We start from the raw sequence: 16531 nt of genomic DNA on the forward strand, positions 1-16531 counted from the left end.
GAAAGGCAGAGAGAAAGCGTTGCTAGGTGCATGTACCCCCCCCCCCCCCCTAAACACAACCCAAAATAGAGGTGTGATACTGATGCTTCATAGTGCATGAGCAAATTCTGTGAGTGTTGGAGTTGAACTAGGCAAGCAGGTAGGGCAGGAATGGTGGGATCAACATATTGAATGGTTGGGAAATCATGGGAAGGAACACTATCAATGGGAGTTCTGACTAGTTCATTTGCCATAACATCATTAAAAATTGATTGAAGCAAATCTGTAGCTAGCACAAAATTGAGTGGAGATAGGGTATCTCAGTGCCCTACACCCTTTTGCATGGAAATTGTTTGTGTGGGATACAATTTAGAACAATTGTTCTATGATATTTTCATATATTAAAAACAAGATAATATGCACAAATGTCAGGGGGGGGGGGGAGTTACAGGTTCAACCAATTCCTTTCTTTGGAAACATAAAAAATTGCGGGAACTAGAAGTGCTAAACTGGAAGATGGACCTCAATCCATATCTGGATAATTCGAAAGTAACTTGTCTTATTCTATGACTCATGATCCTGAGATCCTGTTTCAACAAAAGCTTCCATGTGAGAAGGTTGGGTTTGATATTATAAAAGATCAGATGGTTCATCTTCATCCAAATATTCCAGCAGTCCATAACTAAAATGGCAATAGCAATTCCTGGAGGTAAAGCAGTAGCATCAAGTTGAACATCACTGACCACTAATACCGGTGGTTTTGTGTTGGATTTAGTTATAGTAAAAGCATCTACAGCCGGGCGCCTCAAACGCCCGGGCGAACGGCCTAGTCATTGACCGGTCACAAAACATTAACCCACCCGGGCGCCTCAAACCGGCCTCAAACGCCCGGGCAGTCCGGCGCCCCTTATATCCAGCCCAAATATGGGGTGGATATGGAGCGGCCCGGGCACATCCAGGCACGTCTGCCACATCATAGTTGACAGGCACAGCCCACAACAGACCCCATTGTTGTCCCACAAAAAACCATCCGTCTCCTCGCTCGGAACCCTAGCTCACTCGCTCTCCTCTCTCACTCCGTCCTCTCCTCTTCCAACTTCAATTCCGATCCTATACGGCGCAATGTCGAGCTTCGGCGGCCACTCCAGCTCCAGCGTTGACGTCAACGAGGAGCTGGGCCTCCGCATTGCCTTGGAACGGTCCAAGGTGGACACCAGGGGCGGCTTGGAATTTGGAGCGTCGCCACAACTCCCGTGTTGGCGCAGCGCGGACGCCGGAGCTGGCCTCTCCGGGCCCGCGTGCAACCCCGCCAGTGTAGCACAGTCTGTTCCGCCCCCGTGCCGTCCCCTTTCCCCATCAGCCGCTGCTCCCGGGGGGCAGTGGTAGGTGCTGGTGCCCGCGCCGTCGGCCCACACCGCCTACCATTAGAGGCAGTGACGAATCTACTAGGGGGGGCTTTAACAGGCTTAAGCCCCCCTCCAGCTTTGCAAAATTAGTTTTTACTACTAGTTTAAAGGCCCAATCCAGCCATTTATGAGCCCAACACAACATATATTCGCATGGAATAGGCATCCAGCCCACCCTCCATTTTCTCTGTAGATTCACCACTGATTAGAGGCAGTGGGCAAGGGAGAGGGACGCAGCAAAGAAGTTTGTGCGCCGCCGCCACAGGATGTCGGCGGAGCCCGATGAGGAAAAACGGCTCCTCGCTTGGGTGTACCGCCGGTCGCTCATGGCAGCGAAGACGGACGCTCGCTGCGTGTGGCAAAAGAATGTGAAGGCGCTTTGGCTTTCCATAGACTAGTCGGAGTGCGAGGCGAAGGAGGCAGCGGAGGCGGCTCGGCTCGCCAAGTTGAAGCGGCAGCAGGACATGGCCGTCCGCCTGATGAAGGGGTTGATCGTCCTCTCTGACTCCAACTCCGACTCCGATGACGACCACAGCTCCAACTGCTCCTCCGACGACCAAGATCCTCCACCAGCCACGGACTCCCACAACTACGCCGGCGACCGGAAGGGGAAAGGCCCGGCGAGGAAGTGATGAAGACGCTCCTCCTCCTATGTTCATTATCGTTTTTTAGTTGTTGAAGTGAAGAACTTGTCCGGCGATGAACTCCGAATATCTTTTGGATGATGTACAATTCATTGATGTGCCTTTGGTTGACCGTTTGATGTCGATTTCATTGTGCGTTTTTCTTTTTTTCCGAAAGTCATTGTGCACTGTTTGATCACGTAGAGTAGCTCTACGTTGCATGTTTAATATCAATATAGGGTGTTGAATATGAGGTACGCGGATGTGGAGAGAGAAACTTGAGGCATGGCCGAGCAGCGCTCGCGGATGCGTTCGCACGCGGGCGTTTGAGTGGTCGGGTTTGCTGTCCGTGGCTGTAGACGCTCTAAACAAGTAACAAAATAGCTAAGCTAGCTACTGCATGAGACAATATAGCATCACGTGGAGGGAGGACAAATGCACACTCGTGTGAACACGGTGCAGGAGAGTATAGCATGAAAAGAATCAAACGATGGAGCACAAAGGATCCTACACGTGCAAACACACAGGCACGGCCCAAGCGAATGTACATATCTCTGTTTTGTTCTTAAAGCATTTGTATAGGTGGGTTTTATGAGACATTTCTTTAGTTGGAATCGTTGTGTTTTTATTCAATCGCTGCAAACTCCGAAGCTACCACGGAGTCCATGCACCCAGATGACAACTGGAATCAAGTCTTACAAAGATTTTTCACGCAACCTTTCCCGGCCAATACACGTGCTATGCTATTTCGCATCCAGCCCATCATAAAATTTGAGCTTCAATAACTAGTGAATGTTTGGTGGAGGATGGCATTTGCGAACGATTTTCATGATGGTTTTAGGTATAGGAGGGTTGCAATTTTTTCGGACTAGCATGGTAATTGCTTCCTAGAGATTGTGTCTTGGAGTTTCTTCTCTGTGACCATCCGCCCGTTAGTATTACTGTAAAATATTTGTACCGGTGGGTTTTGTCTGGTAGTTGTAGTGGTTGTACAGTATTTGCAAAAAAAATCCAATAAGAATGAAGTCTCGCCAAAAAAAAAATCTCCAAGTCTTGGCAACAAAAAAAAATCTCCTGGGGGAAAGTGACATCACGGCACGAGGCTTATTCTTCTCCTTACTACTCGTTCCCACCGTGGAGAGATCCAATCCAATCCAATAGTTCGACGATACAATCCAGCACCAAATCGAAGCTAACCACGCAATCTCAGCGACTAGCAGCCGCGTCCTCCGAGCAGGGCTCCAAGGTCGCATCTCAGGATTCTAGGGTTTCAATCAGTTAACTTATCAATAGGGCTCTGGATTCCGGCCATGGAGTCGCTGCCGCGCAAGCTCAACATAGACCGAGACGAGGACAGAATCAGCGCGCTCCCTGACGAACTCCTCCTCGAAATCATTGAGCGCCTTGACCTGCCCGAGGCGGTCCGCACCGGCGCAGTCTCGGCGCGGTGGCATCACCTCCCCTACCGGCTCTCCCGCCTGCACCTCGACGTTGGCCACTTCCAAGGCGCCACGCTGTCCGAGGTCATGGACGCGTTCACGAGCGCTGCGCAGACGCTACTGTCTATGGTTCCTTTCGACGAGTGCGACTGCGAAAGTGACGCCCTCAAGACCCTCATCCTCACCTTCTACATGTCATCTCCTCACCTGAGCTCCATAGGCCGCACCATCGAGGACCTTCTGAGCTACGGCGATACCGAATGCCTTGAGTTTTGCATATCCCCGCCGCCATCCCTGCTGTTCGCCCCACTGCTTGCTGAGTTCGGGAAGCAGTTCATGTCCTTCTCCCGTGCCTACCCGGTTGCCTTCCAGTGTCTCACGAGGCTTACACTCAAGAACCTTGTGTTTGGACATTCCGATGTCACCGACCTCATTACCGCTTGCGATGAGCTCAAGCACCTCACCCTGAGTTCCTGCAGACTGGTTGATGAGCAGTCGGCGCTCAAGATTGATACCCCGTGCTCAGGGCTTGGGAAGCTCGACTTCATCCGTTTTCGTTGCGAACGGATCGAACTCATCTCCGTCCCCAAGCTCACGACAGTGGTGTGCCGTTCTCGGCGCTACGAGAACCCTCTGGTGCGCTTCGGCGATGTTCCCAAGCTTCACCGAGTGAACCTCGGTTATTATGCCAATGCCTGGCACGCCCCACTCATGTTGAGCGACTGCCTTCCAAGTAGTTCCGGGAATCTGTCGAAACTGAAACTCAATTTTTTTTGCCAAACGGTAAATTTAAATCTGTCCATTTACCTATCATCTGCTCTTCTTCTTTACCAAGTTCAGCTGTGTACCCTGTGTCCTTCATATTACAGATTTGGATTCAGCCGGAGCAGCCAAAGCATCTGACTGCCATATTCAGAAACCTGGCCAATGTCTATCTTTCTGGTATCTTCCCTGAGTGTGATCTGAGCTGGACCCTGTTTATCCTAGAAGCTGCACCTGCCCTGCAGAAACTCAAAGTATGGATGTGACTCATTCTAGAATGGCATGTTACTGGAATATTCAGCATTAACAATATAGCAGGAAGTTGATCTGATTTTCAATGACTCACCAAATCTAGTCTACCAGGAAAGATAAAAGTAGTGCGAACAGTATCCTCCTGTATTGTACCTCGTCTTAGAGTTGTCCAAAATTCTCTCCTTGCTTTTTTGGCAAGGAGGAAAGATACACATACCTTTTTGTTAAAATTACTTGTTACAAAGTATCCTTATTGAAAGAAACAAATAAACACGTGAGCAACATAGGAGGATTATATAGCTGTAATTTCGTAGGAATCCCTGAAACATATTTGTGTGTCTTCCTTTACCTAGGATTCAGTTCATGCAAATTCATCCAAAAACTCTACAGGGGGCCCTAGATTTAAAATATATTTTTGAACCTTAGATTCAAATATTAGTATTGAGTGTGTTGAAGTTAGCTATCCACGTGGACAGGGACCATGACTTAGTTTCGAGATTTGATGTGTTTCAAGTTTCAACTCTAGCCTACCCCAACTTGTTCGGTAGTGCACGGCTTTATTGTTGTTGTAGTAGTACTGAGTGTGTTGCAACTTTTTAAATCGCAAAGATATTTTTAATTGCAATTGTTGTTACATTGTCCTGCATGGGTGTGGCAAGTTTACTTAACATGTTTTATGTATTTTCTTTGTCCATGCATGAAGTTATCCCGAACTAAACATGCATGCGTGAAAAAGCCTGACGATACTGCAGAGAAGACCAATGTGGTGTGGGAGCCATCGAAGGATTTGAAGCATCTGAACTTGAAGTTGCTCATGATGTTTGGGTTCGAGGAAGAGGTCAAGGTGACAAACTATATAAGGCTAGTCCTGGAACATGCTGTGGGATTGAAGAGAATCAAGCTTCATGGCGAGGACCCATGCAAGGAGTGCAATGCTATTGACCCGGTGAGATCCCAGGCGGATGAAGCTAGCAGGCACCGGATTAAGGAGCAACTCATACTTGAATCCTCCTCAGCCATGAAGATAATAATTTGTTGATCAGTATGGTAACTGACATGAACTGTTAGTTGAAATAGCCTTATTGGTGGAGCTTTGACTTTTCATCATTTAGATTATATATTATTCCCATGATTGCTTTTATACTTGTCCTATTATGGATGCACAAATCTGAAGGGTTGTACAATCTTACAGGGAGTCTTGCAAGGACTCAGTTGGCTAGTATATTAGGTACTCTCTAGATGGTGATATTATACTTTGAGATCCACTTGACAAGTGTGGGTGAATTCTTTATAGAGATGGTGAGTCAATGGAGGCTTCCTTACTCTTGAATCTGAAGCCATTTGTGCTACCAGGGTGCACATGACTGAGTAGTAGCCATTCCAAGAAGGCTCTTCCCTTCCACAGCCTGTTGCAACTCCTGATGTGAAGCCCAACTTCGAGCAAATCAGCCTCTAATGGCGGATCCAGTGACCATGCTAGGCATGAAAACCATAGGATGAGTCACAGCGCCTATCATCTCTGAGCTTTTAAAGAAATGCGTCAACTATACCTCAGATTTCACGCATGAGAGAAGTTAGGGCAGCTTGGTCCAAAAGTTTTGCTGCTCGAGCGGGCTATGGAGGTATTTGAGGAGTTCCCCAACAGGTCTCGTGTGGAGCAGCTCTTCAACGATCTTAAGAATGCTTTGAAGCCGAAGACATCTTGGATGACATTGAGTATCATTGTCTCTATGTAAGAGGTGTTGGCTGAAGAAACTCCTGCCCAAGGGCTCCCCCCTAAAAAAATAAGGTTTGTCCTTTTTGTCTACGTGTTTCGTTTTCTCACATGTTCTGAAATATTGTGGTGCTACATATCTGATAGGTCACATGATAAGAAATGGCCCTTTTTATCTACGTGTTTCGGTTTCTCACTTGTTCTCAAACATTGTGCTGCTACATATTTGAACTTTAGAAGATAATTCAACTACAGTCGAATAGTTTTATAGACAGGATCTTTTCCTAGTTATGTTAAGATGATGCAATCCTCATCAATATGTGCATAATGAATCATCATCAGTTACTACTACTTCGTCTTCAATTATAGACACAATTTTCCAAGCTTGTGCCTGGTAACTTTGACTTTTTCTAGTAATTGTTTGGGTAGTGCCTGGGAGGCGTTTTGGCTCCCGGAAGCATTTTCTCCCGGAGGAACAGTAACTCAAAAAAGTGGTAAATGTTTTCAAAATATTCTGAATTTTTTGTGGATGTTCTTGTTAGTGTCGCAACCATGCTTGACAATATTCATGCGAAACGGAGCTGTAGCATTTTATCGCTAAAAATATATTTGGGGTGACATTTTGGGGTAAAATTTGGTGTTTTAATTTGTCTTTTTTGCGTAGGCCAAAATATTTCACCTTTTTGCCTAAAACTTTGCCGGTAGCATTTAGATGTGACTATGAATACATAAAGAATTATTTGGATTTTTTTGACATTTCAAAAATTATTTTTCGCACACAACCCGGGAGCCAAATTGAGTTTCCGCATATTTGTGGCACAATTCACTCTTCTAGCATACCATGCCACGCTTGTTTTACACACAAACCCTTGCTAAGGGTGACTTAGAAATTCTGACCCTTCTTAAAATGTTTACGCTTTATTTTTTGCAGTTCACATAAAAGTCCTATTGTTTGTGGACACTGCACCCTTTGATTTTGTTTCGCAGGCTACTGGTATGTCAAAGAAGGATTTGAAAGAAAACTTAGATAAGATAGACGATATTATAAGCAATGCATACAAATTTGTAGAACATCTCAACTTATTGACCATGATTAATTTCAATGGAAGCCAAGCTGCTCCTGCCTGTTCAGAAGGCGCAGTCACTACGGGGACCCCCTCCGCCAATAGTATTCGGGCGAGATAAAGAGCGTGACAAGATCACGGAAATGCTTCATGAGAAGGAAGGTGTTGATCAGCCAAATACCAACGGTGGTCTATGTTATTCTGTAATTGGTATTCATGGCATTGGCGGGTCTGGGAAATCTACCCTTGCAGATTTAGTTTATGCCCATGAGAAGGACCAGCAAGAAAAAAAAGGGCGGCTATTATGACCTTGTTATGTGGGTTCATGTTTCTCAGAATTTTAGCGTGGGTGACATTTTTAAGGAAATTATTGAGGCAGCTACAGGGAATTCGTGCCCTCAACTCAATAATCTTAACACCCTACAAGATAAGTTGGAGGAGAAATTGCATGGAAAACGATTTCTCTTGGTTCTAGATGATGTCTTGTGCGATATCAGGCAGCATGGGAACCTGCGGCAGATATCTTCTCCGCTGAAGGCTGGAGAAGTAGGAAGCAAGATTCTGGTGACTAGTAGAACTGAAGATGCATTACTAGTTTTGGGTGCTAAGAAACTGAGACGTGTTCCCATATCTGACTTGGATGATGATGTCTTCTGTAGTTTGTTAATGCACTATTCACTTGAAGGAGCAATTCTAGACGATCATGTTCGAAGAAGACTGAATGTGGTTGGGGTTGGCATTGCAAAAAGGTTGAAAAGGACGAGCGACACGGGCGGCAGACCCGAGCCACCACCGGCAGCGGCTTCCGCCGTCGTCTTCCCCCCTCGCCACCGCCGGGATGCTCCGCCGGGCAAAGCCCGTGTGGCAGCGGCGGCGGCGGGGCTTCTTCTCCAGGGCGCGGGTAGCCCATGGCTGGCTCGTGCGGCGCCAGCGCATGGTCGTCGCGAGCCCTTCGCCGGCGGGCTGGAGCTCCTCTCCTCCGGCGGGGGCGACGGATCCAGGGCCCTCCCGCCCGGATCTGGTGGTGTGCAGGCATGGCCGGCCTGCAGCGGCGGCTCTGGCGCCGTGGGGTGACGGCTCGGCGGCGCGCATCTGGCGTCGGTTGCGGACGGCGGAAGGGACGCCGGGGCGGCGGCCTCGGCCCGGGCTCCAGCGTGGCTTGGGCGTGGACGGCGTGCGTGCGCCCGGCGGCGGCTCGGTTCTGGCTAGTGCGCGTGGGGCGCGGTGACCGGCCTGGCGCGACGGCGGAAGGCGCGCGGCGGGCGCGGTGACCGGCTGAGCGTGGCGGGTGGGCTTCTCTAGGGTGCGAGGTGTGCTATGGAGGGACTGCCTGCTGGCTGTTCTGCTTCTTCGCCTGAGCAGCTCCGATTGGATCTGATGCGAGGTGCATCGATCTGGATGCTGCGCTTCGCGATGTGGCTTTGGTCGCTGCGGTGGTGGTAGCCATGGTGGTGCTGCGGTGGTGGACGGCGGCTTCGGCCAGGGGGTGGTGCGTGTCTGGTCGCGGTGGATCGTGGGATCCCGCGGCCAGAATGAGGTCGGCCTCAGCAGGTGGTGGAGGGTGGGCGACGGTCGGTGGTGGCAGGTGGTCGGTGCATCTTCGGGAGAAATCTTTGCTCTGGCCTTCTTCGGAGCCGGCGACGGCGGTGCCCGCGGGTGCCGTGATCTTTCTTGGAAGCGTCGTCGTGAAGGTGTGCTCCTCCTCCCCACGGCTTGGGCTTCGGAGGAAAACCTCAGATCCGCTGGATCGGGCGATGGAGGCGTCTTCGCGTCTTTCTCCTCCTTGGGGGCATCGTCTCGGAGCCGGCTACGACTGGGAGACTGGTGGATGGCGGCATCTTCGCCGTGTGGTTTGCTGAGGCAGGGCGCTGGTTTTTGTTTGACAACGATGATGGCGTCGAGAGGAGCTCGGGTCGCGGCATGGACTTCGATAGACGGTTCTACCCGGCGTGTCCGAGGTGCTCTTAGGGCATGGTCGGCGCAAGTCCTGCATATTTCCCTGGTGAGGCTCGTCGTCAAAGTCGGAGTTGTCGGTTGCTTGCGCGTGTGGCCATCCGGTGGCATGTGCCATCGTGGCTTCTATGCAGCTGTTTGCGGGTTGGCTTCGAGGTTGAAGCTCTATGGTGAAGTCGGAGTCGCTCGTTCAAGGCAACCGGTGATGACGATGACGCTTGCGGCTCCTCGGCGAGTGCCTTTCTTCTTTGCAGCTTTGTGTCCCATGTCGGTGGCCAGGTTGGCTGGTGGTGCCCATGTCATGTGGGTTGAGTTGTATCGGTTTTAGCCTGGTTTTCCGTCAATTAACCGGGCAATTCTCTTCTTCTTAATCAATGAATATGGCAAATCTTTTGCCTCGTTTCAAAAAAAAAGGTTGAAAGGGTCGCCTCTAACAGCCAGAATAGTTGGAAGACGGCTAGGTATGAGACCTGATGCTGAGTTTTGGAGAATAGTTAGAGCATCTCTAGCAAACCCCTCAAAACACGCGGACCCGCAAAATCCCGGTGACTATATGGGCTCGACCCATTTTTCTTGGCCAGGACAGAGCTCGTAAACTTGCCTGGCAAATAAAACATTTTATGATGTTCCGCAAACGCCCCCACCCCCCTGACGCGATATACTTACTGGTTCGCGGCGCCGATATGGGTCTAAACCCTATCCCCCCGCTGCCACGATTCCCCAATCCCCCTTCTATATCTCATAGTCGGTGAGTCCAATCCCGCTGCCGAACGCCACCATGTGGGGTGGAATGTGGAGCACCGGTCGCGGCTCTGGCGGGAGGGACGACCCCGACCGCCAGCGGTGTGTCCGAGCGGATGGCGCGAGGAAGCGCGTGGCGAGGAAGTACACCAACAACAGCCTCCGGCCGCCGGAGTCGCTCCTCCGCCGCGAGACGGAGGAGTACGACCGCCGACACGAGCTGATCTTCTCCGATGCGGGCTTATCCTCCGCCGCCGGGGGGCGAGTCCCTGCACGCGGCACCTCACACCAGTGAAAAAGGGAGCCCGCTGATCTCCCGGCCCTCCGCGTGATGAAGCGGGAGCACGAGGCGGAGACGGTGCTGCGGGGCGGTGGGATCATCGGGCCGGAGGATTTCCTCCCCCCGGCCGAGGCGGGCATCTTCGAGCGGGCAATCATGGCGCACAATGCGTGGGAGGAGGAGGAGGAGCAGCGCCGGCGATCCCTTGCCAACCTGGACGACGTCCTCCTCAAGCATGGGCTCGTGCAGGAGGAGTTTGTCGACAACCAAGACGCATGACGCCGCGAGAAGAAGGCGCAGGATGACATCTACTGAGGATGTCCGCTGCCACAAGGTCGCCGCCGCACCCGGATGGCTCCGGTGAGCCAATTTTTGGCTATAGGGTTACGGTGACCGCCTATCCCCCTAGCTATTAGTGTAATTTAGTGTATGTATGAACTATGTATGGTTATCAAGAACTATGAACTCGTTCTATTTCTCCCGCGAAGTCTTAAATTCAAAATTTATAGTTCCATTTGAGGTTTCTGTTCTTTCGCAGAGGGTTTTCGGGCCGTATCCAAAACAACGAGCGAACTGTAAACTCGGTTTTGAGGGGTCTGCAAGAGATGCTCTTAGAAATGAAAAGTCTGTCAGAGGGGCCATGGGAGCTCTATGGTGGAGCTACGAACATTTTGATCAACATGCTAGGCAATGCTTTGCTTATTGCAATATTTTCCCCAGAAAACATCACCTGCAGTGTGATGAATTAGTTGAACTGTGGGTGGCAGAGTGGTTTATAAGAAGTACTAATGAAGGGGAGAAATGGAAGATATCGGTCGAGAATACTTCTATAAACTAGTGTCAACCTCATTTCTGCAGCAAGGAGGAAAGGACCAAAATGGCAAGGACTACTTTTTAATGCATGATCTGCTGCATGATTTTGTAGGGATGGTCGCCGGAAGTAATTGCTTTAGAATCGAGAAAGCGGGTAGGGAAAATAAGTTTGGACAGAAGTTCCACGAGTTGTTCGACATCTTTATATTCACCAATATAGTGGAGCATTCATGCAGGGAAGATCATTGATTTAAAAAAATTGCGGTCTCTCATGATTTATAATGCTGGTTGGGGTTCAGCAATCGAGGAAGTCATCAAGATTATATTCAAGGGTCTGCTGATCTATCAGCCAAAGAACGACTCACAGAACTCACACTGAACTGGGATGGTGACAGTTGCTGTCGAGAAGTTGAAGCAGAGGTACTTGAGGGCCTTTTCCTCCCATATGGGTTGAAACACTATGTCTTTCGTACTAGAAAGGTTCAAGGTACCCAAATTGGATGGTGGGTAAGCAGAGCGGCGGCGGCCCAAAGGACCTAGAGGAACTCGAGTTCTAGGAATGCAGCCAAGTCGGACCTGCTCCTAATCTCGAGGGTTTCATTCATCTGCGTTCACTCTGGCTGCTATGGGGCTGCAGCTGGGACAGCTTACCAAGTAATATGGAGAACCTCATGTCCATCAAGAAACTGACGGTTGATCATTGCTTAAACATCCGCTGGCTTCCAACTCTGCCCCAGTCTCTTGAGGTTTTTAATCTCGTTCACTGCAATGACAAGTTCATGAAGTCATGTGAAACGATTGGACATCCAAACTGGCAGAATATTGAGCACGTCCCCAAGAGAAATATCAAAGGTTAGTCAGCTTAGTCTCAAAAGAAGAACATTTAATGCTTTCAATATGTTACTATGTAGCTTCTGTAATTGGTGGCTTATGTTTACTGATTCTTTTGCTAACCTGTGAAATGGCAGACCCCGTCGATCAAGAGAAGGTGATCCGCGCTTATAGCAGGATGAAATATTGCCAATATAATGGAGTTGGATCTGGGTGATCTCTAGTTTTACAAAGAGAGGGCCAGAACCGACAAGCGAAAGGGCAAAAATCATGCATGTATTGTCTCTTGTATACTTTGATTTTTAGGGTATATACTTTGGTTTGTTGATTATATATTCGTTTGTCTCCTCCCATGTCCTGTAATATCTAATGTGGGACGAGATTTTTTTTGTTCAGAAAAGAAGACTTCTATATTGAACTCCATTCAACTGCATTAAGGGAACACAAACAGTCTGACGAGGTTCGCTCATTTCTCCATTACCAGGCATCCTGATAGAATCGAGGAAATATCTTAAATCTGATTAGAATCGAATGCATCTTCAATGTCTGGTGGAATATAGTCAATAATCAGGAATCTGGGGCAAGCTAAAAGTAATTGTACAAATAACGAGCAGGTAGAATATGCTCGAATTTGATATGTGGAAAAAGTACTTATTAGTGTGAACTTCACATTACAGTGGTAATATATTTGAATACTGCTTTTTAGATCAAAAAGCCTTGTGGTAAGTAGGCTTTGCCTTCTTAATTTGTCTACTGTCAATACTAGCATCTAACTGAGTAATTCTAGATACATCCCTTTTTGTTCATTTTGATGACAAATATTTTCGGACGGAGGGAGTATGTGAATATGGAGTCATTTGCTCCAGCTCCACCCATGCGGTCAATATTTATGGAGTCTGTGGATATGGCAGTATGATGTGTATGTGAATTGCAGAGTGCACGGACTCGGAAATATTCTTGGATGGGCATGTACTCTTCCTGTCTATCTCTGTCTCAATGCTATATATATGTATATGGGCTGTTTTAATATAGGTTCCATCTAAATAATTTGCGCCCTGTCCAGTCAGTTGTACACAACTTTTGAATGCCTACCACAAGAATTTGAATGAAGTACAAGATGCAATTATCTACAGCGCCGCAGTCAACCTCGCTTACATTACCTTAGCTGCTTCAGCAGTGTTACATAAATTCGGAGGGGGGTGTCTATTACCACAAGGTTTCCTAAGAAGTGAAGAATTTGAGCGATGCCCCAAGCAGGTGAACAAATCAGCATACAAAAGGCAAGCACTGAAAAGAAAATGATGCATCCAGACACCGCAGTACACACAATATAGCTACACTGCAAGGTCCAGATCAATCAAGTATTCTCAGAAATTTAAATAACTACTGGGCCCACCACATGCAGAATCATCACTGCAACAGCAGCGAGCGTTATGAGACGACATAGCATTCCTTGACAATTAATACCCGTCAGCACATTATTAATATCTCCACGGTTGAGGAGGATCCATGTGTGAGTCGCTCCTTGACCCGACGCCTGCAAGCTTCATTCACCTGGGATCTTGTCGGGTCAGTGGCATCGCATTTCTCACATGGGTGTACACCATACATCTCGATTCTCTTCAATCCCACAGCTCGCTCCATGACTAGCCTTATGTAGTTTGTCACCTTGTCTTCCTCCTCGAACCCGAACATCATCAGCGACTTCAAGTTCAGATGCTTCAAATTCTTGGATGGGTCCCACACCACATTGGTCTTCTCGGCACTGTCCTCGACCGTTCCGAGACAAGCATACCGTTCTCAAGACAACTTCATGCATGGATGATCGACATAGAATGTAAACAATACATGGTACAATTAAACGGGCAACCAACCCATGCATGCAGGAAACCATATGTATAGTAAGAGCATCTCCAACAGGCGTCCAACCGAGCCGCGCGCTAAATTTTTTTTAAAGCACCAAAATAGTGTTTTAGCGCGCGGCATGACCGAGCAACTCCAGCAGACGCCCAAAAATATACAGCCAAGCTAGCAACGGTGACATCTCCAGCAGACGCCCAAAATTAACCTGTACCTAGCTCGCCGCCCGTGGCATGCTTGCGGCCATGGTCATGGCCACGCGCCGCCGCCCATCGCCTGCTCGCGGCCGTGGCCGTGGACCGCAGCCGCGCTCCGCCCCGCTGTGGCTACGCGCCGCCGCCGTGGCCTGCTCCTCCCCTGCTCCCCCCGCCGTGGCCTGCTCCTCCCCTACTCCCCCCGCCGTGGCCTGCTCCTCCCCTACTCGCCCCGCCGTGGCCGCGCCCCGCGCCCGCCGTGGCCTGGCCCGCCCCTGCCCGCGCCCGCCGTGGCCGCGCTCGCACTCGCCGTGGCCGCGCCTCCCTTGCTCGCCCCGCCGTGGTGCCGCCCCTGCCCGCCGCCGCCCGTGCTCCTCCCCTGCCCGCTGCCGCCCGTGGCCGTGGCCGCGCCGCCCTGCCGTGGCCGTGGCCGCGCCGCGCCGCCCTGCCGTGGCCGCACCCACGCCTCGCGCCCATGGCAGGCTGGCGCGCGTACGCGAGGAGGCTACCGGCAGGCGCACGCGAGGAGTTCAGCGCGCGGGAGAAGTACAGCGCGCGGAAGCTCATGCCTCAAATATACAGCTTCTTGTCCGGTTTCTTCGGGCGCGCTCAACACTTTTTACCGCGAGCACTATTATGCAGCGTCCGCTGGAGTGCTACTTTTAACTCCGCGCGCGCTAAACTTGTGATTTTTTGGGCGCGACGCTAATATTGGGCATCTGTTGGAGATGCTCTAACAATTGCAGTTAAACACCTTTGCCATTTAGAATTTTGCAACAAGATCAATACTACCATTTAGGTAAGTTTAGGCCCCTACAAAGCTTTTAAAAGAATGTGCTTGAACTGAATCCTGCATAAAAGTAACACACATGAATATGCTTCCAGGATTCCTATGAAATCATAGTCCCCTCACAAAATTCAGTGGAGCAACGAAACCTCCGGTTGCATTGCACCATCATGCATATGCAATCCATGTGTTCCCTAGCTAAAATGTAATTACCTACTTCTAACAGAGTTTGATGAGTAACTGAAAATCAGATCGATTTCCTGGCATATCTTGTTAATGTTGAATATTCCGGAAGCATGTCATACTAGAAGTGAGTTATATATATCCAGGCTAAGATGTGGATTAAATTTAAAGAAGGTAAAGTAATCACCATACTTTGAAAATCTGCAGCGCAGGTGCAGCTTCAAGGATAAACAGGGTCCAGCTCAGATCACACTCAGGGAAGATACCAAAAAGATACACATCGGTCAGGTTTCTGAACATAGCAGTGAGGTGCTTTGGATGTTCCGGCTTAATCCAAATCTGCAGCAAGAACACAATAGACAGCTAACATTTAGCAGGGAAGAAGAAGAATGCGCAATATTTAGAAGCATCGCAAACTCGTGCAATGAATTAATAGAAATTAACTAACCATTTGGCAAGAAAAATTAAAAGAGAGTTTAGACAGGTTGGTGGCACTCCTTGACATGCACTCGCTCAGCAAGAATGGTGCCTGCCACGTCATGGCATGAGAGCTGAAGGTCACATCGCAAAGCTCTGGAACGTAGCCGAAGCTCACCGGGGGGTTCCCCCTGTACCATGATTCGCACCACACTTTCCTGAGCTTGGGGACAGAGACAAGCTCGACCCGCGTGCAAACAAAGCGGAACAAGTCGAGCACCTGGCCTGAAGCCCAGAGCACGGCGTGTCGATCTTGACCGTGGACGTGGAGTGCTCCTCAACCAGTGTGCAGAATCTAAGGGTCAGGTGCTTGAGGTTATCGCAAGCCCTAATGATTTCGGCCACATCGGTGTCTCCGAACATGAGTTGCGTGAGAGTAAGCACGGTGAGCCACCGGAACGCAACTGGGCAGTCACGGGAGAAGGACATGAACTCCTTCGCGGACTGCGCACGCACCCCGCCAGCTTCTTCCGCGCATGTCGAGCGTATGTAAAATTCAAGACATTCAGTCTCACCGCGGGTGACAACGTCCTCAATGGCGCGGCCTATGGATCTCAGGTGAGGGTTCGACTCAGGGAAGAAGTCGAGGAGGAGGGTCTTGATGGCGCGCTTGCACTCGGCCGGAGGAGACAGTAGCATGCACATCGCGGCCGTGAACGCCTCCATGGTCGCGACCGGATCAGTCGCCCCGCCGAAGTGGCGGACGTCGAGGTGCAGGCGCGAGAGCCGGTGGGGGAGGTGCCGCCACCGCGTGGAGACTGCGCCGGCGCGGACCGCGTCGCGCAGGTCGAGGCGTTCGAGGATTCCGAGGAGGATGTCGTCGGTGAGCGCGCTGATTCTGTCCTCATCTGGGTCGTCGATGTTGAGCTTGTCCGGCGGCGGTGGCGGCGGCGACGAGATTCGGAGGCCGGTTGAAACCTTGGTTAGAAGCAGAACCAATCGCTTGTATGCGGCCCGGAGCCGTAGGCGCGGCTCCTCCGGCGCTCCGCTCCACACGTCCAGCGTCCCGCCCGTGGATCTGGACGGAACGGAGGAAGCCACCTCCGTCGCGCGGCCAGGTCGGTGCGTCTGACTGTCCCTCCTAGATTCCCCTCCGGCCGGCCGGGGCGCTGCCGCTAGTCGCCCATTGATCCACCTCCGTCGCGCGGCCAGGTCTAACATCTCACAAATATT

General features: G+C 50.2%; 1 protein-coding gene and 2 pseudogenes across 1 annotated transcript; 2 read left to right on the forward strand and 1 right to left on the reverse strand.

Annotated features, from left to right (window-relative positions):
- The first annotated feature begins 3158 nt into the window (after positions 1 to 3158).
- LOC123114344 (FBD-associated F-box protein At2g26860-like) lies at positions 3159 to 5656 on the forward strand. The gene is made up of 3 exons (XM_044535784.1): positions 3159 to 4230; positions 4317 to 4463; positions 5165 to 5656. Exons 1-3 carry the CDS (start codon positions 3319 to 3321, stop codon positions 5498 to 5500), a joined length of 1395 nt encoding a protein of 464 aa, XP_044391719.1. The 5' UTR covers positions 3159 to 3318; the 3' UTR covers positions 5501 to 5656.
- Positions 5657 to 5916: 260 nt separating this feature from the next.
- On the forward strand, positions 5917 to 11405 carry LOC123115329 (disease resistance protein RGA2-like; annotated as a pseudogene).
- Positions 11406 to 13253: 1848 nt separating this feature from the next.
- LOC123117798 (uncharacterized) lies at positions 13254 to 16531 on the reverse strand (annotated as a pseudogene).

Source organism: Triticum aestivum, chromosome 5B (genome assembly GCF_018294505.1).
Source record: "Triticum aestivum cultivar Chinese Spring chromosome 5B, IWGSC CS RefSeq v2.1, whole genome shotgun sequence".
Taxonomy (NCBI): Eukaryota; Viridiplantae; Streptophyta; class Magnoliopsida; order Poales; family Poaceae; genus Triticum; species Triticum aestivum.